General features: G+C 42.8%; 1 protein-coding gene across 7 annotated transcripts in view; it reads right to left on the bottom strand.

Annotated features, from left to right (window-relative positions):
- The window catches only part of CASP10 (caspase 10), a 51,894-nt gene extending 28,916 nt beyond the window's left edge, over window positions 1-22,978 (bottom strand). For 2 of the 7 annotated variants that reach the window (XM_012499457.2, XM_030803587.1), the window contains exons 1-7: window positions 22,774-22,978; window positions 20,005-20,358; window positions 18,334-18,427; window positions 13,020-13,155; window positions 10,180-10,286; window positions 3,406-3,445; window positions 1,200-1,291 (exon numbers count right to left, since the gene is read on the bottom strand). In XM_012499457.2, the coding sequence (XP_012354911.1) occupies window positions 1,200-1,291; window positions 3,406-3,445; window positions 10,180-10,286; window positions 13,020-13,155; window positions 18,334-18,427; window positions 20,005-20,351 (816 nt within the window). In that variant the 5' untranslated portion in view covers window positions 20,352-20,358; window positions 22,774-22,978. The remainder of the gene's footprint in view (window positions 1-1,199; window positions 1,292-3,405; window positions 3,446-10,179; window positions 10,287-13,019; window positions 13,156-18,333; window positions 18,428-20,004; window positions 20,359-22,773) is intronic. The other 5 variants (XM_030803589.1, XM_030803590.1, XM_030803585.1 and 2 more) reach the window with 4 other exon arrangements.

Below are 22,978 nucleotides of genomic sequence, written 5' to 3'. Positions count from 1 at the left end.
GAACCCAGGACAAAGGATAAATCTCATTTGCACTAAAGATTAGACAGTTCCTTTCTTTCAGGATGCCACTCCCAGTATCAGAGGCAGAGAGTTCTCAAGATCCTGGCCCTAATGTGGAATTAGCTAATTAATTCCAAGGTGAAATGCCAGATCCTGATTAAAATTCAGACTTCACCTGGTTTGGCTAGAGAAGCTCAATCATGACAGTTAAGAAAATGGAATATATATTTTAATATTGCCAAAACCAGGGTTTATGCAAAAGCATCTTCATTTTCATATTAGCAACATGAATGAAGAAAGCATACAGAAGGATTTCATGAGACAACATAAATATCAAAGATTTTTTTCAGATGGTTCATTTCTGGAGTGATCTGATGCCTTCAATAAAAGGGAAATCTCTTTTGTAATTTTATTTCTGAATATAAAAATAATATACAAGCTGGCATGGTGGTACTCGGGTGGCTGAGGTAGGAGAATTCCTCGAGCCTGAGAGTTCAGGACAAGCCTGGGCAACATAGTGAGACCGCCATCTTCATATATATATGAATATATATATGTGTGTGTATATATATATACACACAGTTAATATACAAGTATATATATAGTATACTTATATATAAAGTATATATATACACATATATTCATATATATATAAAGATGGCTGATATATAGTCATATGTATATAAAGATGGCTGTATATTCAATTTTTAAAATTCAATATATATATATTCACAGTAGAAATTTAAAAATATGAGCAATTTTTTTTTAAGGCTATTGTAAACAGCATGTGATTGCAAGTTAGCTGAGCTGGCTTTAGCAGAGCCTCTGTGCAGCTAAAATCATCCTTGAAATCATGGTACATCTTTATCCAAGCAGAAAATAAGTGGCTTCAATGGATAAGAAAAGAAACTACCCCTCTCCAGAAATAACCCAAAGGGTATGCATGACTCAAAGTGCAACAGCATTTCCTCCATAGTCAAAGGGATCAATCACTTCTGATTGATACAGAAAAAGGTGGGAAGAACAGAGATAATTGCAGAGAGAGGGAGAAACAAGTCGGAAACAAACAGCTCAGAGCCCTTAAAATCATCAAAGGCCGGACCCTAGGGAAAGAGCCCCTAAAGAAATCATCCTTTTGATTAAATTTGGGAAAAAAAATTTTTTTTATCAAAAAAAGGAAAAAAAGAAACCATCCAGACCTTTGTGCTGGTTTCAGAGTTTAGAGTGTTAGCAGATGCTCCTTGCATCCCCCTGGAGACCAGGCTTGGTGCACCATTTGTGGCTCTGTTACCTAGAAAGAGAGGTACTCAGACTCCAAATATCTTCCCCAAGCACTTAGATTTCTTCACTGATAATTTTCGCCTCTAATTCTGGAGAATTATGCTTCTCTCAAGGCCCTCCTGAGACAAATTCAGCCACCATGCCCTTCCTGATGGGAGAGACTGATGTGTCTTCACATTCCTTTTTGCTTTGTCTGGGTTGGAAACTATGCTGCTGGCAGGGATTGGGTGGGGAATTAATTAAGATCCCATGATCAGCTCAAAGGTTCCAGCTCAAGTATGGTTGGGTTGAGTCAGCATTTATGTCACTGGATATAAAGAGGCTAGGTGGACCCTCTTCCTTAGAGAAGAAAAAAGAGGGAGGTTGGACGTGGTGGCTCATGCCTGTAATCCCAGCACTTTGGGAGGCCAAGACGGGCCTATCGCTTGAGCCCAGGAGTTCGAGACCAGCCTGGACAACTTAGTAAGACCCCCCATCTCTAGAAAAAAAATACAAAAAATTAGCTGGGCATGGTGACACATGCCTGTAGTCCCAGCTTCCTGGGACGTTGAGGTGGGAGGATCACCTGAGTCGGAGAGGTCAAGGCTGCAGTGAGCTGTGATTACACCACTGCACTCCAGCCTAGGCAACAGAGTGAGGCCTCATCTCAAAAAAAAAAAGAAAGAAAAAGAAAAGAAAAAAGAGGGGAAACAGAAAGTTCCAGTTGGGCATCGACTGAGGATCACACTGCTTTAAGTGTTCCTGCCAACTCCCTGTTTCCTCTGGAAAAGACTCTATCATGGAGAGAAAGTCAGCAATGCGTTATTTGTCACGTGGCACTAACAGGAAAATGTAACATCAAACAGTTTTCTTTTTCCACTCACAGGAAGTTTGTGGTAGAACCCACCAAACTGTGTCCTTGTCTCTGGGGCATGAGTTAGTTATTAACTACTGCTAAGGGTCAGTCCTCAGGCTGAGCAAGTCCATATTCCCCAGACCAGAAAACACAGCAAAAGGGATCCAAGCTTCAGTGGCTCAGAGCACCTATAAATTCCTCCTCACCATGGGAGAAGGTAACGCTCCACGGGAAGTCATGTCTAAATGTTGGAACCGCAGAACTGTAAAGCTGAAAGAAACTGCCTTAATCTTCAGAGGGGTGAAGCAGTCACCTGAGCTCACATAAATAGACAGTGGGAGAGCCTGGCCTTAGGAGAGTAAGCTCTGGAATCAGGCTGCTGGGTTCAAATACCAGCTTCACTTCTTTTTAGCTGCGGTGCCTTTTAGCTGCAGTGCAAAGCACTAGATTTCATGGGTCTCGGTTTCCTCATAATTAGTGAGAATAACAGTATTACCTACCTCCAGTGAATGGAGGATTAAATGATATAATCCCCAGAATCTCTCTGAACAGTGCCTAGTATGTGACAAGTGCTTAATAATGGTTACCTGGTCAATGTTACCAACATCACAGCATATAACCTCCATGTTAGGCAAAAAGACAAATTGCTAGCAAAGCTGTGTGTCTTGGACTCTGAAGGATAATTTTCCAGAAAAAAAAAAAATGAGGAATGGTCTGTGACAAACTTTACATACCACAGAAAGACTTCACCAAAGCCTGTTTGTTCATAAGCAGTTTAACCTGATGGCAGATTCTGGAATATTTTCCTAAGGTTATGGTTTCTGGGCAGGGATTCAGGGAACAAAACACACCATGCTCAAGTCCCTCCTCTTGCTTCTTCTCTCCCTCTGAAGCAACATCTGGAACCACTCCATAGAGGACACATGCCCAGACTGCACATTCTGCTGTCACTACTGGCCTGAAGGCTTCAGCCCTGCTGGGGCCTGTTTCTGCTGCACAGAGGGTGACCTAATTCTGAAGGGTGGAGGGAGAACAGCTGCCTGCAGTCCCTAGAATCTGCTATACTAGGCATTCAGAGCAGAAACCACCCAGCCCTCTCCATACTGCCATTGGAAAGCCTAGTACAATCCATGCATTCAATGTCTTGCCTTGAATTGGAATAAAAAATGAATTATTCATTATTTATAAAGCTTCTCTTCCAAGTCACCTTGAATTCCTTGGTATATATCAAATATGTCTATCCCTGCCATAGTGATCTAAGTTGTAAAAAGTATATTAGAAATACCTACCATTACTCCCTGCATGCTTATTTTGCCAGGACTCCTCCTGCTGAGAAAAAAAAAGGAGGCATGAAACATAGGAAATTCACACAGCTAGGATGAGGAACAAAAACTAGACTTGATGCAGGGAAGGACAGACATCTAATCCACAGCCATAGAAAAGGTCATTGGGCTGGTTGCAGTGGCTCATGCCTGTAATCCCAACACTTTGGGAGGCCGAGGCAGGTGGATTACCTGAGGTCAGGAGTTCGAGACTAGCCTGACCAACATGGTGAAACCCCACCTCTACTAAAAATAAAAAAATTAGCCAGGTGTGGTAGTGCACACCAGTAATCCCAGCTACTCAGGAGGCTGAGGCAGGAGAATCACTTGAACCTAGGAGGCAGAGGTTGCAGCAGGCCGAGATTGCACAACTGCACTCCAGCCTGGGTGACAGAGCAAGACTCTGTCTCAAAAAAAAAAAAAAAAAAAAAGAAAAGAAAAGTTCATTGAAGTTCATTGGCAGGAAATGGGAAGAGAACCAACTCTCTCCACCCAAAGGAGAAGGTTCACAAAGACGCACTGGCAAAAATACAGTGTGACATATGCTCAAGGGTACTTATTCATTGCAGCATTATTTGCACTAAGGACTGGAAATAGCCTAATGTCCACTAATAGGAAGTGGTTGAAAAAGCTGTGGTATGTCCACATAGTGGAGTAAGATGCCAAGGACAGCCTCTATACCCTTCTCCAGGGGATGCTGTCATATGGAGAAAGCAAAATGAAATGGTATTTGAGTACACTACCTCTTTTGTAATAAAGAGAAGATATAGGTTGGATTTTTTTCAAAAGTAATAAGATAAATCCAAAAAATAAAAATGGTAATCGAGGAGGGGAGGAGAGGCAAGGATGCACTACTTTGGGCATACATTAATGTTTTATATAATTAAACACAAAATTAAAACAAAGTCTAAGACCCTGCCTTTTCTGTGCCCTCCTCCCCATTCACCATCACCCGCTTCCCCCTATGACTCTCAGCCGTCAGCCTGCAGCAGAAAGCCCCCAAGGGGACCTGACCAAGGTGTTGGGGAAGAGCTGTTCCCCCAGCTCTGGGGGAACAAATGCAAAGGAGGCTTAGCTTCACTTTCCAAAAGACTTCCTGCCTTTCTTTTCATAAGCCACTGTTGCCTTCCTGTAGAACCCTAGATTTCTTCTAAGCCAGACAAGGGCCTGGCCAGACTGCTTTCTGGTTTTGTCCAGCAGTTGAGTGAGTCTTCTGGGACTAGGGGCAATGCAGACACAGCAGCAGGCTCTGCCCAGCCCCTCCAGGCCCTGGCTTTCCTTGATTTGTTCTTCCCTTGGCTGATAAAGTCAGCCAGAACAGGGACTAGAAAAAACTTTAAGGTCTAATCTGCCTTTCTTCTCCTGAGAATGTTGCATCCTCTGTTGACACCTCTCAAGTCTCTATGTCAGAGAAGAATGAATGAATGAATGAATGAATGAGTGAATGTCCCACAGCCTGGCCACACTCAATCATCTTTCAACTTCTTTTGATTGTTTTCAAAAGGGGTCCAATAAGGCCTTATAAAGAAGCAGGTGTTAGGTCTCCTCCATAAAGAGACATGCCTCTCCTTAAGAAAACCTTATGCCACACTCAAAAAAATCGATTTGGCCGGGTACGGTGGCTCACGCCTGAAATCCCAGCACTTTGGGAGCCAAGGCAGGTGGATCACCTGAGGTCAGGAGTTCGAGACCAGCCTGGCCAACATGGCGAAACCCCATCTCTACTAAAAATACAAAAAATTTGCTGGGTGCGGTGCGGTGGCACGTGCCTGTAATCCCCGCTACTCAGGAGGCTGAGGCAGGAAAATCACTTGAACCTGGGAGGCAGAGGGTGCAGGGGGCTGAGAAAAAAATCAATTTAATTTTTAAACATATTAGGAGATGTTGCTTAAAATTCAATGAGAGTTCCTTCTCATTGAGCCCAATTATTGGCAGTGTTCTTTTAAATTAAAAAAAAATCCTCAGGTGCTTAAGAAACATGAGATGTTTCACCAAGTTTTATTTTATTCATCACTTGATGGAGAGGGAAGTGCTGCCCATATAACTTTTAAGACACCTTCCAACCTTAAGAGTCTGTAAAAACACATGAGGTGCTGTGCCCCAGTACCCCCTACACTTCTAGTACTGCCACAACTATCCCCCTACTGCATGTGGCCGTGGCCAAGTTATCATCCCATGTCAGCGGAACCACAGTGCTTCAGAGGCCACAGCTGAGCCACGCCCCTTTAGAAACCACTGAATTTCCCAAAGACAACGAGCAGAATCGTAGGTGTGTGTGTATGTGTTTCTACATGCATGTCAGTATCTGAGCACAAAACTAGTTGAAAAAGTGGGTGGGAAGAGTTACATTTAGCAGACAATTTAACTTAGAATTAGGGAATCCTAAAATGTCAGTGCTGGAAAACCACATTTTAAAGAGCTTCTGGGATGGCTAGGCACAGCAACTCATGCCTGTCATCCCAGCACTTTGGGAGACTCAGGAGGGTGGATCAATTTAAGTGAACATGGTGAAATCCTGTCTCTACTAAAAATACAAAAAAAAATTAGCCAGGCATGGTGGCAGGTGCCTGTAATCCCAGCTATTAGGGAAGCTGAGGCATGGGAATCATTTGAGCCCGGGAGGCTGAGGTTGCATTGAGCCGAGATTGCACTCCAGCCTGGGCGACAGAGCAAGACTCCATCTCAAAAGAATAAATAAATAAAATAATAAAGACCTTCTGGGGGAGTTGGGAAGTGGGAATGGGTTTGCAACTCTCTAAACAAAGCTGTGCCCATGGCCAGGGAGTTGGCCCATAAATGTTGGTTTAATTGGATTACAGTAAAAGAATCAAGGGGAGCAATACCTCAATCAGATATCTAGGCGCTTTTCTAGATTGGAATTAATTGAATCAAGGGCTATTTTCCTAGAGAAAAGAAGCCAATTTAAGATTTTATAAATAATTGCAATTCTGCGTTATTTCCCATTGGGGGAGATGGGGAATTCAAGTGAATAAACTCACAGCAAGCAGGCGGAGGTGTTACCATTTCTTTTAATTAAGGATGTACTTAATCTCTTAAGATCACTTACAAAGTGGCCTCCCAAAGCTGAGATTCCCTCAAATGCCTAAATACCTCCATCTGCCGAATGAGGTTCAGTGCAGAGCCGCAGAGCAGGCCTCTCCCAGCTCTGTGTCATGTCCTGATTGCCTGCATAGTCTTCAGGTGGGCGTTTGCCCAGCCTTTGCTAAGCTCCAGGAGCTACAATTCATCTGGCCCGTTTCCACGGTCTCCTTCATTTAAAAAGACAAAAACACCTTCCTGGGGAGAAAGGAGGGTCCTTCTTTATAGTAGAATGCTGAGAGCCAACTTACGAATGTGGAGAGAATACAGGAGTCAGAAAAGCATTGTTTTACAACCAACATAGTAAATGCTGGATCACACAAGAATCATCAGCGGACGCTCAATCTAGGGGGAAACTTTTCATGTGCAGCAGGCTATTTACAGAATCTTAAAATGTCTCTCCAGCACTTGCTTATTAATTGTGGGATAAAAAGTAACCATACAAAATTAACTACAGAGTGATGATATCAGAAAATATCTTGACCAAATAATCAAAATTAGCAGCATGAATAGGGGGGCAGATGGACATGATGTATTTCCAGATGGGATGCCCTGAGAAAGACACAGCATCACTTCTGTGATATTCTGGCCAGAATGTACGGCTTGAATCTAATTATGAGGAAACACCACATGTACCAAAGATAAGGAAAATTCTATTTAATGAAAGGTGGGAGGAGTGACTGCATTCTCCAAAAGTCTCAATGGCATAAAAGAGGAAATTAAATGTAATAAAAGCTGTGGGCATGTTCAAGATTAAAGGAGACTAGGCCGGGCATGGTGGCTCATGCCTGTAATCCCAGCACTTTGGGAGGCTGAGGCAGGTAGATCACGAGGTCAGGAGATTGAGACCATCCTGGCTAACACGGTGAAACCCCATCTCTACTAAAAATACAAAAAATTAGCCGGGAGTGGTGGCAGGCACCTGTGGTCCCAGCTACTCAGGAGGCTGAGGCAGGAGAATGGTGTGAACCCGGGAGGTGGAGCTTGCAGTGGGCTGAGATTGAGCCACTGCACTCCAGCCTGGGGGACAGAGCAAGACTCTGTCTCAAAAAAAAAAAATTAAAAATTAAAAAATAAAGGCCGGGCACCATGGCTCACACCTGTAATCCTAGCACTTTGGGAGGCCAAGGCAGACAGATCACTTGAGGTCAGGAGTTTGAGACCAGCCTGGCCAACATAGTGAAACCCTGTCTCTATTAAAAAATACAAAAATTAGCCAGGTGTGCTGATGCGTGCCTGTAATCCCAGCTACTTGGGAGGCTGAGGCAGGAGAAACGCTTGAACCTGGGAGTTAGAGGTTGCAGTGAGCCGTGATCCCGCCACTGCACTCCAGCCTGGGCAACAGAGTGAGACTCCGTCTCAAAAAAAAAAAAAAAAAAAGAATTAAAAATAAAACTTCTACAAACAACCGAATTAGAAAATGAACAAAGGACTTGGACAGACATTTCTCTAAAGAAGATATACAAATGGCCAAAAAGCACACGAGAAGATGCTCGACAGCCCTAGTCATTAAGGAAAGCAAATCAAAACCACAGGGAAACAGGACCTCACTTCCATTAGGATGCCTACTATCAAAAATGAAAGAGAATAATACGTCTTGGTGAGGAAGTGTTGCTGATGATGTGTGCACAGTTGGTGGAAATGTAAAATGGTACAGTCACTGTGGAAAATAGAATGAAGGTTCCTCAAAAAATTGAAAATAGAATGACTATATAATCCACCATTTCCACTTACGGGTACAAACCCAAAAGAATTGAAAGCAGCATCTCAAAGAGATATTTTTACACTGACATTCATAGCAGTGTTATTAAAAATAGTCAAAAGGTGGCAGCAGCCCAAGAGTCCATCAATGGATGAATGGATAACAAAATGTAATACAGTGAGTCCTCACTCAGAGTCATCAGTAGGTTCTTGGTAACTCCGACTTTAAGTGAAACAACGAACTGTATGCTATAGAAACTTAACTCTTAGGGCTTTTTGTTATCGTTTTTTGAGACAGGGTCTCACTCTGTCGCCCAAGCTGGAGTGCAGTGACGCAATCTCAGCTCACTGCAACTTCCACCTCCCAGGTTCAAGCTGTTCTTGTGCCTCAGCCTCCCGAGTAGCTGGGATTATAGGCGTGCACCACCACGCCCGGCTAATTTTTGTATTTTTAGTAGAGATAGGGTTTCGCTATGTTGGCCAGGCTGGTCTCGAACTCCTGGCCTCAAGTAAGCCGCCTGCCTTGGCCTCTCAAAGTGCTGGGATTGGAGGTGTGGGCCACCATGCCTGGCCAACTCTCGTTTATATCAATTAGCCTATGGTAAAATTGGTTTCATTATATGGTATGTGGCTGGGCATGGTGGTACATGGCTGTAATCTCAGCACTTGGGGAGGATAAGGCGGGAGGATTGCTTGAGCCCGAGAATTTGAGACCAGCCTGGGCAACATAGCCAAACCCTATCTCTACAAAAAAAAATTTTAAATAAAAATAAATACATTATACAGTATGCTATCACTTAAAGTCAGTTTCCAAAAATCTATCAACCTTTTAAGTGAGGACTTACTGTATATACACACAGTGGAATATTATTCAGCCTTTAAAAAGGAAATTCTGAGATATGCTACAACTTGGATGAACCCTGAAGACTTTACACTAAGTGAAATAAGCTAATCACAAAAGAACAAATATTGTATGGTTCTTCTTATATGAGGTACCCTGAAAAGTCAAATTTATAGAGAGGGAAAGTAGAATGGTTTCCAGGGGTTGGAGGGAATGAGAAAATGAGAAGTTATTGTTTAATGGGTACAAAGTTTTACTAAAAGAAGATGAAAAAGTTCTGGAGATGGATGGTGGTAATGTCTGCACAACAATGTGAAGGTATTTAACATTACTGAACTGTATACTTGAAGTTGATTAAGACGGCAAATTTTGTTATGTGTATTTTACCACAGTTGAAAACAAAAACAGAAAATTTCCCAGACCAAGCTAACTTCATTGATGCTGACAGATGTTGGCAAAGAAATTACCCAAGTCTGCTGGAAGAACCACAAATCCCAGGGAAGACTGTCACATATCTCCCAAGGATCATGATCACATGGTGAAGAACAGACTGCAAATTCTCCCAACGTTTCCCCTTCCACCCATCCTTTCAGAGCTGAGCACTACAGAAACCAGAAACCCTTGCCCTCTGGGTTGGCCAGCTACATGCTTGGCAAACCTCTTGTTCAATACATTAAGAATTTCAAAACAGTAACAGCAGAGCATTAAACAAAGCTCTGTACTTGAACTCTGGAATTACTATCAGGCGCCCTGTACTCCATAGATTATATGTCCCTAAAGTTGGCTCTAATTGCATCCCACAGATAAGAACAGAGGAACCATTTCAGAGCAACTCAAGGGTGTGTGGAGTCAGCTCAAATTAACTAGCGAGAACTCAAACTAACTAGCTCTCACTAGTCAGCTAGTGTCAGCCAATTGTTAAATTTTCAGAAAATGTGCACTCTGGTTGATATCATGTTGTTTACTTGCAATCACCATGGCGAGAGCATTTACAGTAAATGGTACAAACCGGGGCCTCTCTCTCTTTTTCTTTTTTGGGGGTTGGAGGTTGGAGGGTGGAGCCAGTTGTTAAACATTGACCAGCACACCACTGAACCTACCGGTAAGGCTTCCAAGAATGTCTTAAAGTCTGTTTGGGAAACTAGTTCTTCCTCTCCTTGATACGACTCGGCTTCCTTGTCTACAGGAGGTGTCACTATCTGGGCAGCTGAAAATAAAATCACAGACAGAAAAACAAAAATCACCTTCTGACTAGTAGCAGGAGAATTGCTTGAACCCAGGAGGCGGAGGTTGCAGTGAGCCAAGATTGCCCCACTGCACTGCAGCCTGGGGACAGAGTAAGAGCCTGTCTCAAAAAAAAAAAAAAAAAAAAAATACTGAAGCAAACACCAAGGCTCAAGACAACTTAGAAAGTTAGCCAGGTGGTCCCTAAATAAAGCCAGTATCCTAGCTTGGACTTTGAATCACAAACACTTACAGAAAAGTCTAAACTCTGCACACCTACTCTTTTCAGTCCTTTAGTCTTTCATCTTAACAGCAGAATTAGGCTCAAACTCTTAGAACTAAAGAAAGTCAATATTAAAATATCAATAATGATTGACACCCAAAAGAGATCACACACAGGTAGGTTGTAGAAAAGAAAAATCAAAATCAGAACTCTGCTGATACAAAGCTCAGTCCTGGGCCAGGCGCAGTGGCTCATGCCTGTAATCCCCGCACAGATCACTTGAGGTCAAGAGTTCGAGACCAGCCTGGCCAATGTGCTGAAACCCCGTCTCTACTAAAAATACAAAAATTAGGTGGGCATGGTGGCAGGCATCTGTAATCCCAGCTACTCAGGAGGCTGAGGCAGAAGAATTGCTTGAACTTGGGAGGTGGAGGTTTCAGTGAGCCAAGATCATGCCACTGCACTCCAGCCTGGGCGACAGAGCAAGACTCCATCTCAAATAAAATTAAAAATAAAAATAACAAAGCTCAAGCCAGGCACGGTGGCTCACACCTGTAATCCCAGCACTTTGGGAGGCTGAGGTGGGCAGATCACGAGGTCAGGAGATCGAGACCATCCTGGCTAACATGGTGAAACCCCATCTCTACTAAAAATACAAAAATTAGCCGGGCGTAATGGCAGGTGCCTGTAGTTCCAGCTACTTGGGAGGCTGAGGCAGGAGAATGGTGTGAACCTGGGAGGCGGAGCTTGCAGTGAGCTAAGATCACACCACTGCACTCCAGCCTGGGCAACAGAGTGAGACTCCATCTCAAAAAATAAAAATAAAAAAAAACAAAGCTCAGTCTTCAAGACTCACTGAGGCAAATGTAATCAACTGCATAGAAACTAGTGTGTCTTCTTTCGAATTTAAATATCCAGAATAATATGACCATTTGCCCTGTTTACTTTATATGGGATATGACATTACAGAAAAATGACAATGTGTTTAGAAAAAAACTCAGAGCTCATGTGAGGATTTCAAATATTCTTTCCGTATCAACCTTCTGCTTTTTATTTCTCATTTGATAATTTGATGATAGAAAGAACTGTTTTTATTCTTCATAACTTAAATTATGCATTTATTCATCACTTTATTGTTTGAGATTTTATCAATTTGACAACAGTATATTTTGCTCCTCAACTCATTCTATGTTAACCAAATTCTTAGACACACGTTTCCTCTTAGCTAGTTTCATTTTCAACCAAGAAATTTGCACACTAGAGTCACTCACTGAACTAAATTAAGGGTGTGGGATAAAAGTTTCATGAATACACTCATGAGTTTTTATGTATAGTGCTTGTTTAACAGTGGAGAAATGAACTCAGAAAAACACAGATATTTAGCGTATTGACACGTGGTAAGGCAGCCAGGTTTGACTTTTGCCCTGTGCTTCTACCTGTATAAAATATCACAGCAGAACTACCTTTATCAGACAGACTTAAAACACACACACACACACACACACACACACACACACACACACACACAAGAAAATAAAGTTCTTCTTTGATAGTAGTTTCTGAGAATGTGAAGTCTTCATGACTTTTCTCTCTGAGAGACCCATAATAGCCCCAGGTATAGACTGCTTACTCAATGCCAGACATGCATTTTACAGAAATTATCTCATTCAATCCTCACAAAAACCTAGGAGGTAGGTACAATTATTATGCCCAGTTTACAGATAGGGAAAGTGAGACATAGAAAAGCCAAAAAAGTACCACTGCACCACTAGTAAGCGGAGTCCTGGCAATCCGACTCTATAGACCCCACTCTCACCCATGCTATCCTGCCTTTTTTTTCCATGTTATTTCATTTAAAACAATTCCCTATACTCTCACTCCCATATTAGAATCAGAAAAAGACATTTGTCTAAAACTACTTCCCTGCACCGGAATATAAGTTGCAAGAGGGCAGGAGCTTTGCTCTGCATTTGCTATATCCCCAACTTCTAAAACAGTGCCTGGTACAAAATATGAACTCAACAAATATGTGTTGAATGAACAAAGGGGAAGATTTCTGGCTTTCCTAGCAGAATATTATCAGAATGATGAGTAAACATCATGCATGGGCCAGGCATGGTGGCTCACACCTATAATCCCAGCATTTTGAAAGGCCAAGGTGGGTGGATCACTTGAGGTCAGGAGTTCGAGACCAGCCTGGCCAACATGGTGAAACCCTGTCTCTACTAAAATTACAAAAATTAGCCAGGCATGGTGGCAGGCTCCTGTAATCCCAGCTACTCGGGAGGCTGAGGCAGAAGAATCACTTGAACCCAGGAGGCAGAGGTTTCAGTGAGCCAAGATCACACCACTGCACTCCAGCCTGGGTGACAGAGTGAGTGAGACTCTGCCTCAAAACAAAACAACAAAACAAATAAACAAAACATCATGCATGGCCAATTGTTTTACGAATTTCCACGGTCTGGTCCAAGTTAGCAATTACAAGCTACTTACCTTTCTCTCTTTTGTATTTCTCTATGTTTCTCAAAAGTTTAGGTACAACCGTTTTGCAGAGGTCCTCCAGGCATGTCAGATCATCTTCATCTATTTTACCTTGTTTTTCTAGAAATGCCAGGAAACTTAGGGAGGTCTACAAGAGAATCAATAGAGTTACATTTACTTGCCTATTGATTATCCACTCACTCGAATGTTACCTGCATGGCCAGTAGGCACTGGGTTTTGCACTGATAAATAAGATATAACAGCATCTGCCCTCAAGTTGCTCAGGAATGTAGGGGAAGAGGCATTACCAAGCAAATCTGTATACAATCTATATTAATCCCAGATACCAAATATATATAACTCTATGCAACAGGGACAGTGCTTGCTGTATATTAACAGCACAACAACTGAATAAGTAGATACTATTATAATCCCCATTTTAAAGATGAAATAATTGAGGCACAAAGAAATTCCAGTAACTTGCCCAAGGTCACAAAGCTAATTAATGGCAGAGCTGGTACAATCTGATGCCAAAGTCTGTGTTATTCACCACTGAACTCTAAGTCACAGCTTTAAATGATACTGATTAGGAAGCCAGCAAAAGAGGGACACCAAAGAAATGAGGCGAAAATGTTTTGAATGAATTTTATATTTGGTATTTTAAAAGAAAAAGAATTTTCTGAAACAAAAAATCACAATTCAGCTATTATTATTATTATTATTATTATTATTATTATTATTATTTTGAGATGGAGTCTCTCACTCTGTCTCCCAGGCTAGAGTGCAGTAGTGCAATCTCGGCTCACTGCAACCTCCACCTCCATTCAAGCCATTCTCCTGCCTCAGCCTCCTGAGTAGCTGGGATTACAGGCTCATGCCACCACATCCAGCTAATTTTTGTATTTTTAACAGAGACGGGTTTCACCATGTTGGCCAGGCTGGTCTCAAACTCCTGACCTCAGGTGATCTGCTTGCCTCGGCCTCCCAAAGTGCTGGGATTACAGGCGTGAGCCACTCTGCCAGGCCAGAAACTCATGTCTTGACAACATCCTACCAGGAGGAATAAAGGGCTAAGATGTGATTCCAGAACCAATTATGGAAATTCATTATACTTTCTAAAAGTTTATTAGATGTTTAGTACATCACACACATACACACACACATACTTAAATGGGATCTGGGCATTAGTTTAACACCACTCTGGTAAATACTAGCAGCAAACATCTGAAAGCTCTTTTTTTGCTTGTTTGCTAAAGAGTAAGTTCAGGTGTGGTTTCCTTCAGACTCAATGTTCTATGCTGATTGCTGTGCTGAGAACGGATTTCCTGACAGTTGTGAGATCTCTCAGATATGTGTAGGCCAGCTATACTGCTTACATTTCTATGAAAGCTATCAAAGAGAAAGCCCAGAATGCCCCTCAAAGGCAAGGTTATTTGTGTTCCCCCAGAGAGACTGTAAGAATTTAGAACCTTTCCGTTTTGGCTGAGGGGTGTCCAGGCCCTTTTCCAATGGCGGGTAAGTAATTTATTTCTGTGATAAGGTCTTTTGCAATTGTAGTTGCAGATAATGCAGCCTCACTGAGCCCTGGTGTGGAAACATCTGTGTTGCTTAGAGACTGTCCTTTACACACTTCCAAAGGCTGATCTGATTGCAAAATCCAATACGGATCAACCCAGATTATCTGAGGTGTGTAACTCAGCCACAATTCTGACACGAAGAATGAGATCTCCCCACCCCGCCCCCAATAAAAAAAAGCTGAGATCATTTGGAATCCGAAGAGGAAATATGGTTTTCCTGAATTTGACCTGGTAATATCACAATTCCATGCCACAGCTAAGCACAGTTACATTTCCTTTTACTGTTGTACTGAGAAAAACAAGATCATTTGGCCACATGAACATGTGCGTTTGATTATTTAAAAGCTATTTTAGTAGGGGGGAAAATGTTTGGAATGCTTCTGACCTTAAAAATAATTCTGGCCAGGCACAGTGGCTCACACCTGTAATCCCAACACTTTGGGAGGCTGAGGCAGGTGGATCACCTGAGGTCAGGAGTTCAAGACCAGCCTGGCCAACATGGTGAAACCCCACCTCTACTAAAAATACAAAAATTAGCTGGGTTTGGTGGTGGGCGCCTGTAATCCCAGCTACTCGGGAGGCTGAGGCAGGAGGATCACTTGAACCCAGGAGGCGGAGGTTGCAGTGAGCCGAGATGGCACCATTGCACTCCAGACTGGGCAACTAGAGCGAAACTCTGTCTAAAAATAATAACAATAATAATAATAATTCTGTAGCCACAGATGCCTTCAAGTAGAGTTCTAGAACCTGTGCAAGCAAAACGGGAAAAAAAAACATTTTCTAGCTTTTCTCGTTTGAAAACTGACACTCAGTGTTTCGAATATCAGAGATTGCTTTAACAAACGACCTTTCTCTCATCCCTCACCTCCCACCTCATATTGTTCAGAGAGTCCCTAACACAGGATGGGGTATAACAATAAAAAGTGGTCTCATTTTATGTATAAACATAGACACTGGAAAATTTGTGAGCAGATGCCCCAACTTGGGAGAGAATATTATCAAAACCACCTGGAGTGCTTGTCAAACTACAGGAATCTCCTCTGACTTTGAGAAATTCTGTATTTAAGGTATAATGCTACCATTTGAGCAGGTACTTGCTTTGTACCACTGCAAATGTGGGCACTGACAGTTTATGGCAAAAGCAGAAGATCCTTACAATGTTTTATAAAAAAGTATTCCCTAAAAACAAAATCGCCTGATTTTTAAAATTCTCCAAGAATTACTGAAACTTTAGATCGTGTGTGTGTGTGTGTTTGTATACATATGTGTATATACGTAGTGTGTGTATATATATTTACCCAAAAGCAATGAGCATGCCAGCATCGAGTTTGTGGTCTTGAAATGACATCTCTCATTAAAAGAAGCCAGGGCTTTGGGGAGAAATGAGAGATTCCAGGACTGGGCAGAAAATACACAAGATGAACCTGGGATATTTTTGCCAGAGAGTAAAGAAGCCATCAAAGACTACTAAGGTCATGTCAAAATGACTTAGGAACCAAACTGAAGATGCATCCCCTGGGAAAAAATGGGACAATTGAACTTTTTTTTTTGAGACAGGGTCTCACTCTTGCCCAGGCTGGAATGCAGTGGCACAGCCATTGCTCACTGCAGCCTTGACTTCTCTGGGCTCAAGTGATCCTCCCATGTCAGCCTCCTGAGGAGCTGGGACTACAGGTGCACGCCACCACGCCCAGCTAATTTTTGTATTTTTTGTAGATACCGGGTTTTGTCATGTTGCCCAGTCTAGTCTCAAACTCCTGAGGCTCAAGTGACCTGTCCACCTCAGACTCCCAAAGTGCTGGGATTACAGGCATGAGCCACCATGCCCAGCCTCAGTTTGAACTTCAGTAAGGATAATAATTGCAATAGATTGAAACACCTCACATATGTTTAAATCCATGAGTTTAAATTTATATATATTTTGTAATGGGTCACCTTCGGAGAATGATAAGAAACCAATTAACTTAAAAACTGGATAACTAGGCAGAGCACAGTGGTTCACGCCTGTAATCCCCAGCACTTTGGGAGGCTGAGGCAGGTAGATCACTTGAGATCAAGAATTTGAGACCAGCCTGGCCAAATGAAATGCCATCTCTACTAAAAATACAAAAATTAGACAGCCATGGTGGTGCATGCTTGTAATCCCAGATATTCAGGAGCCTGAGGCAGGAGAATCACCTGAACCTGGGAGGCAGAGGTTGCAGTGAGCCAAGATCACACCACTGCACTCCAGCCTGGGTGACCAAGTGAGACACCGTCTCAAAAAAAAAAAAAAAAACAACTAGATAACTAAAAGAAAAGAATCAAGGATTTACATATAAGCTGTATCACTGGGTAACCAAATAACGGATGAAGGGAAAACAAAATGATAGATTTCTAATATGTGGCTGGGTGTGGTGGCTCACACTTGTAATCCCAGCAATTTGGGAGGCCGAGGCGGGTGGATCACCTAAAGTCAGGAGTTCCAGACCAGCCTAGCCAATATGGTGAAACCCCATCTCTACTAAAAATACAAAAAGTTAGCCGGGCGTAGTGGCAGGCTGCTGTAATCCCAGCTACTCGGGAGGCTGAGGCAGGAGAATCGCTTGAACCCAGGAGGCAGAGGTTGTAGTGAGCTGAGATCGTGCCATTGCACTCCAGCCTGGGTGACAAGAGTGAGACTCCATCTCAAAAAAAAAAAAAAAAATCTATTATCTCCATTTTTGCAACCCCTCAAAATTCAATATATAAAATGGTTGAATATCAACAGTTGCTAATATCAAAGAAAAAGAGAGAGAAAATCAGGTACCTCCTGATGAAAAAACAAGACTACCTATAGTCTTGCCAAACGGATCTGACCTGAGTCTGATGAAGCCTCTGGATTCAGCTGCCAGTCTGCAGGAAATGCAGAGGACAGAGGAACACGCCAAACTGCACCACGAGTGTGCAATCACAAAACCCAGCCTGTGAGAAACTCCACATGCCAACCGCCCAGAGATTCTTCAACAGATACATTTTAAGAAAAAGAAAGAGATTTGGGGGCAGGGAGGAAATCTAACCTATACATTAAAAGGCACTTGAAAGAAAAAGCTGGACAAGGCCAGGTGCGGTGGCTCACACCTGTAATCCCAACACTTTGGGAGGCCAAGGCAGGCAGATCACTTGAAGTCAGGAGTTCTAGACCAGCCTGGCTAACATGGTGAAACCCTGTCTCAACTAAAAATACAAAAATTAGCTGGGCGTGGTGGTGCATGCCTGTAATCCCAGCTACTAGGGAGGCTGAGGCAGGAGAATGGCTTGAACCCAGGAGGCGGAAGTTGCAGTGAGCTAAGATCGTGCCACTGCACTCCAGCCTGGGTGACAAAGCAAGACTTCATCTCAAAAAAAAAAAAAAAAAAACCAGCAGATTCCTACAGAAGTGAGCGTTTACTGCATGTTATACCAAATATTGGCCTCATGCTAATGCTTCATGCACATTATTTCAGCTAATTCTCCCAACAGTCCTAGAAGGAAGTCATATGATTGCCCACAATTTTACATCTAAGAAAATAGAGACTCAGAAAAGTTCAATCATTGGCCTCAGAGCACGGGTTTAGAATTAGAATCAGGACCAGAATCTAGGCTCATCCAGCACCAAAGCCAATGTTCCTAACCATTGTATGATACTGTCTCCCACAAAAAATCAATCTCCCGAAAAACCCTTTCCAGCATCTTTCTAATCATTGATTAAGACAGTGCTCACACAGTCCCATTCTGTATGACCCACTCACCATTTCGGTTTTGGGAAGCGAGTCTTTCAGAAGGAAGATCATGTCCTTTAAGTTCTCTGAGTCAATGCCTTCTGACAGTTCGTAGAGCAGGTTTCTAAGACACACACCCGAAATGACAAATAAAGCCTTACACTTGTGGAGGACACCATAATCAATCAAGTGCTTTCATAAATGTTTTCTGTCATTTGAATGATCAACTCTATGTGTAGACAACTATTAATCCCATTTATAGGTTCAAAAAATGAAAACTTTCAGTTTCTAAGTGACTTGTTTAAATAAAGATAACACAGTAAGTAGTAGAAGCAGGCCTTCTGACTCCAACTCTAGTGCTGTTTTTCACCACACTAAGAAGGCATATTAAAAAAAAAAGGCATAAAACACAATTCTGACATGCCCTCCCATCTCCTGATTCCATCTAGAAATTCAGGCTTACTTTATAGGCCCTCGGTAGAGCGGACCCCAGGCCAGCCAAGGTACAGTTGGTTGTATATTGAAAAGGGAAGAAAACTATCCCAGCTTTGAGATATAATCCACAACCAGAAAAAGTGAGGATTTCATCCACATACTAACACCCCTATGTGTCAGAGACTGTCCCTCAGATGTTTAGCCAGCAGAATGGAAATATGGATTTCTGGAATTCATCATTCCTTCCACTGACTCAAGGGCAACTCAGGTTCTGGGAGCCAGTTCCACCGCTAAGGTTTAATGTGTTCTAATCGCACAGACCATAAAACACCCTCCAAAGGCTCCTCTTCATGAGGTTCTCTGATGTGGACACTATGTCAGTGAACAATTTTAAACTGTCATCAGCCTGGCACAGTGGCTCACACCTGTAATCCCAGCACTTTGGGAGGCCGAGGTGCGTGGATCACTTGAGGCTAGGAGTTCCAGTCCAGCCTGGCCAACATGTTGGAAACCCCGTCTCTACTAAAAATACAAAAATTAGCCAGGTATGGTGGTGGGTGCCTGTAGTCCCAGCTACTCAGGAGGCTGAGGCAGGAGAATCGCTCGAACCCAGGAAGCGGAGGTTGCAGTGAGCCGAGATGGTGCCACTTCACTCCAGCCTGAGTGACAGAGCGAGACACTGTCTCAAAATAAAAATAAAATGCTGTCATCCATGATAAGACCAATGCCTAACTTTTACCTCTTTGGGCAAAATGCCTATTTTTACCTTTCTGGATTTCCACCCAAAAATATAGAAATTTCTATAACTAGACATGGCATAAATGACATCCCTCCCTACCCCAGAAACACGTCTCTTTTTTCATCTTGCTTATTTCACTCCAAGTATGCATTACTCTCTTCTCAAGACCCTGGGAAACAGGTAGACAGACTAGTGGATCCCAGGAGGGAGAAGATCTGCACGTGTGGCAGCTGGCAAGCAGGGAAAACGCGGGCTCTGCCACACCGAGGTGGGCTTCACTGCTAGTGAGAAGCAAAACAAAGGGAAGCCACCTCTGGGCCCAGAGCTTGGTCTTGAAGCTTTGCTGACCTCCCAACTCTCATCTCATTAGCATCAGAGGCTGAGAAGGAGGCTTAGAATCTCCCGGTTTATCATCCAAGGATGTATATAACCAAAATATCTTAACTGCAGCTTCCTTTCAAAGCCCAATGGCCAGAATGAACACTAGATGGGAGATCCTCCCATCTCCACCACAGACCCATCCTCACCTAAACAGAGAGACCCTTTGTCGGGTGGGCAGCAGTCGCTCCACTTCCTCTTTGGTACAGCTGAGGTGCTGCAGCAGCTTCTTCTGCCGTATGATATAGAGGAGTTCCGCCAGGAAGAAAGGGTCTTCCTCACTCAGCAGATCCTCTGCCAAGAGATGTTCAAAAACATCCGAGGCTGAGCTGGACTTCTCCAGCTTCTTGTTGGGGACCAATCCTATGCAGAGAAACTTGAGGTTCTCCACATCTTGGACCCCCAGGTTTGAATCAATAATCAGAAGCTTCTCACGAAAGCTCACTTTACAGTTTTTATCTGAACTGGAACACCAGTGTTGACCTTGAGATTTCATGGCCAGCCTGAAAGGGACAGAGAGGTGGGGCAGGGCATTAGAGAGTGAGGACATATGGCCCCCTGACTTCCCAGGCCCTCCCCTCACCACAGTCTCCTCCGTTCTGGGCATTAGACTTTCCTAGAAGTGCTGAAAAATAAAAATTACTGCGAGGCTACTTCAAAAACCAACAGCCCAGAAAACTTTTCCCCAACACTTGCAAGTTACTTTTTAGGAAACTTGGAGGGTGCTTATACTGGAACTCAATTCACCTTGATTTCTCCCAAATCAAAATGTTCCCAGAGAGAGAAAGTTAAGATGGAGGGACACAGCACAATTTCTCTCAAGCCTGGTAGCCTGATTGGAGCCCTTACATTCATTTCCACCACGTGGCAGAAATAGCACTTGGATCTATGCTTTAAGTTTTAGACACAAAGCAATCTGGGGGAGGCAGGGTTATCCTCATGATCTATCAACCCAAAGACAGCGAGGTACCATGAGGTATGTGTGTTACATCTTAACTTCAGACTGCTACCTGTAAGAGGGCAGGCCTTTATCTTACAGAAAGGGAAGGCATAATCCTAGACCTCAAGCCTGAGCAACATGGCGAGACCTGGTCTCTACTAAAAATACAAAAAATTATCAGGGCATGATGGCACATGCCTGTGGTCCCAACTACTCAGGAGGCCAAGGTGGAAGGATCATTTGAGCCTGGGGAACAGAGGTTGCAGTGAGTCATGCACTGCACTTCACCCTGGGTGACAGAGTGAGACCCTGTTTCAAAAAGAAAAATAAATAAATAAAATATCCTGGACCTCAGGAGGAAAGGGTGGTTTTAGACAAGAGTTGCTCAAATCAGTGTAGGAAGTTAAAAATTACATGAGTCGGCTGCTCTGTCTACGGAGTAGCCATTCTTTTGTTTCTTTACTTCTCCAATAAACTTGTTTTCACTAAAAAAAAAAAAAACAAATTACATGAGTCAATGTTCCCATCTGATCAGTTTATAAACTACGCTATTCTCTATACTAAATTTCATCATAATCAGAGGAGCAATGCAGTGATAAAATTTTCATTGTAATATTATTTATTCTATAAGCACTTGAGGTATGTAGTCATTATGCAGAACTTGGCTATCTTTAGAAACAAGAAAATACTTTATAAAGGAAGGAACAGGTGGGGTGTCATGGCTTACGCCTATAATCCCAGCACTTTGGGAAGCCAAGGCGGGTGGATCACTTGAGGCCAGGAGTTCAAGACCAGACTGGGCAACGTGGTAAAACCCCATCTCTACAAAAAATACAAAAATTAGCCAGGCATGTTGGTGCACGCCTGTGGTCTCAACTACTCAGTGGGCTGAAGCAGAAGGATCATTTGAGCCCCGGGGATGGAGGTTCCAGTGAGTGCCACTGCACTCCACCCTGGGTGACAGAGCGAGACCCTGCCTCAAAAACAAAACAACAACAAAAAACCTCCTAGACCTCAGAAGGAAAGGGTGGTTTTAGACAAGAGTTGCTCAAATCAGCGAAGGAAGATAAAAATTACATGAGTCAGTTTCCATCTGACTAGTCTATGAACTATGGTATTCTGTATGCTAAATTTCATTATAATCAGAGAAGCACTTCAGGAGACCGAGGCAGGTAGATCACTTGAGGCCAGGAATTCAGGACAAGCCTGGGCAACACGGTGAAACCCCGTCTCTACAAAAAATACAAAAATTAGCTGGGCTTGGTGGTGTATGCCTGTGGTCCCAGCTCCATAGGAAGCTGAGATGGGAGGATTGCTTCAACCTGGGAGGTGGAAGTTGCAGTAAGCCAAGATTGTGCCACTGCACTCCAGCCTGAGTGCTGGAGGGTGAAAGAGTGAGACTCCATCTCAAATAAATAAATAAATAAAGGAAGGAAGGAAGGAAGACAGCAAAAATCAAAACCTCCATAACAAACAGTGGTTGTATCGAGGTGACATAACTATAGATAATACAAATTTCCTTCTGGGCTTCCAATTGAATTTCTCAAATTTTACACATATGTGAGCATACACATTACTTTTGGTGTTAAAAGAAACAAAAAATGTCATTTTTAATGTGATAATCCAGGGGATCTTCCCTGCTACTAGCCCTGAGGTCAAATGAGTGGTTTATTGGAGACACCTTTCTATTCTACCGCATCTTGCATTTGCCTTGTGGTTTGACAATTCTAATCTCTAGTTTTAGTGAGTCTACCAAACTTTGTCTCTGTGAGCTAACATATTTCTGCCCCGGTAAAAGGCTATGTTGGAGGCTTCCGGATTTTTTAACTTTTGTTTTCCCAGGCATGACAAGGAAATCTAAGAAAAAATAGTGCCATTGCTGACAAGTTTTTGCAAGTTTCTACAACATGAAGCCATGAAGCAAAGGAAAAGATCCAAGCATGAGACTCTGGGTTAAAAAGTGTTGTTAATTACATACCTTCAGATCAAGCTCCACCAATCCTCTGGAGGTAAACGGTTCTCAGGGATATTGCCTGAAAACAAAGTTTTAAAGAAAGTAGAATCCTCTGTGTGCTCCAAGGTCCAAAGAAACTCCCATTTGCTTGGGAAGAGACTTCAAGACTTGCTGGTTGTTTAAGTGAAAACTGAATCTTCAGGATTGGGTAGCCTGATATTAATTTCCT

This window comes from Nomascus leucogenys, chromosome 22a (assembly GCF_006542625.1).
Source record: "Nomascus leucogenys isolate Asia chromosome 22a, Asia_NLE_v1, whole genome shotgun sequence".
NCBI classification, from domain to species: domain Eukaryota; kingdom Metazoa; phylum Chordata; class Mammalia; order Primates; family Hylobatidae; genus Nomascus; species Nomascus leucogenys.
The sequence above is the reverse complement of the archived record's forward strand: the minus strand, read 5'-3'. Positions and strand labels throughout refer to the sequence as shown.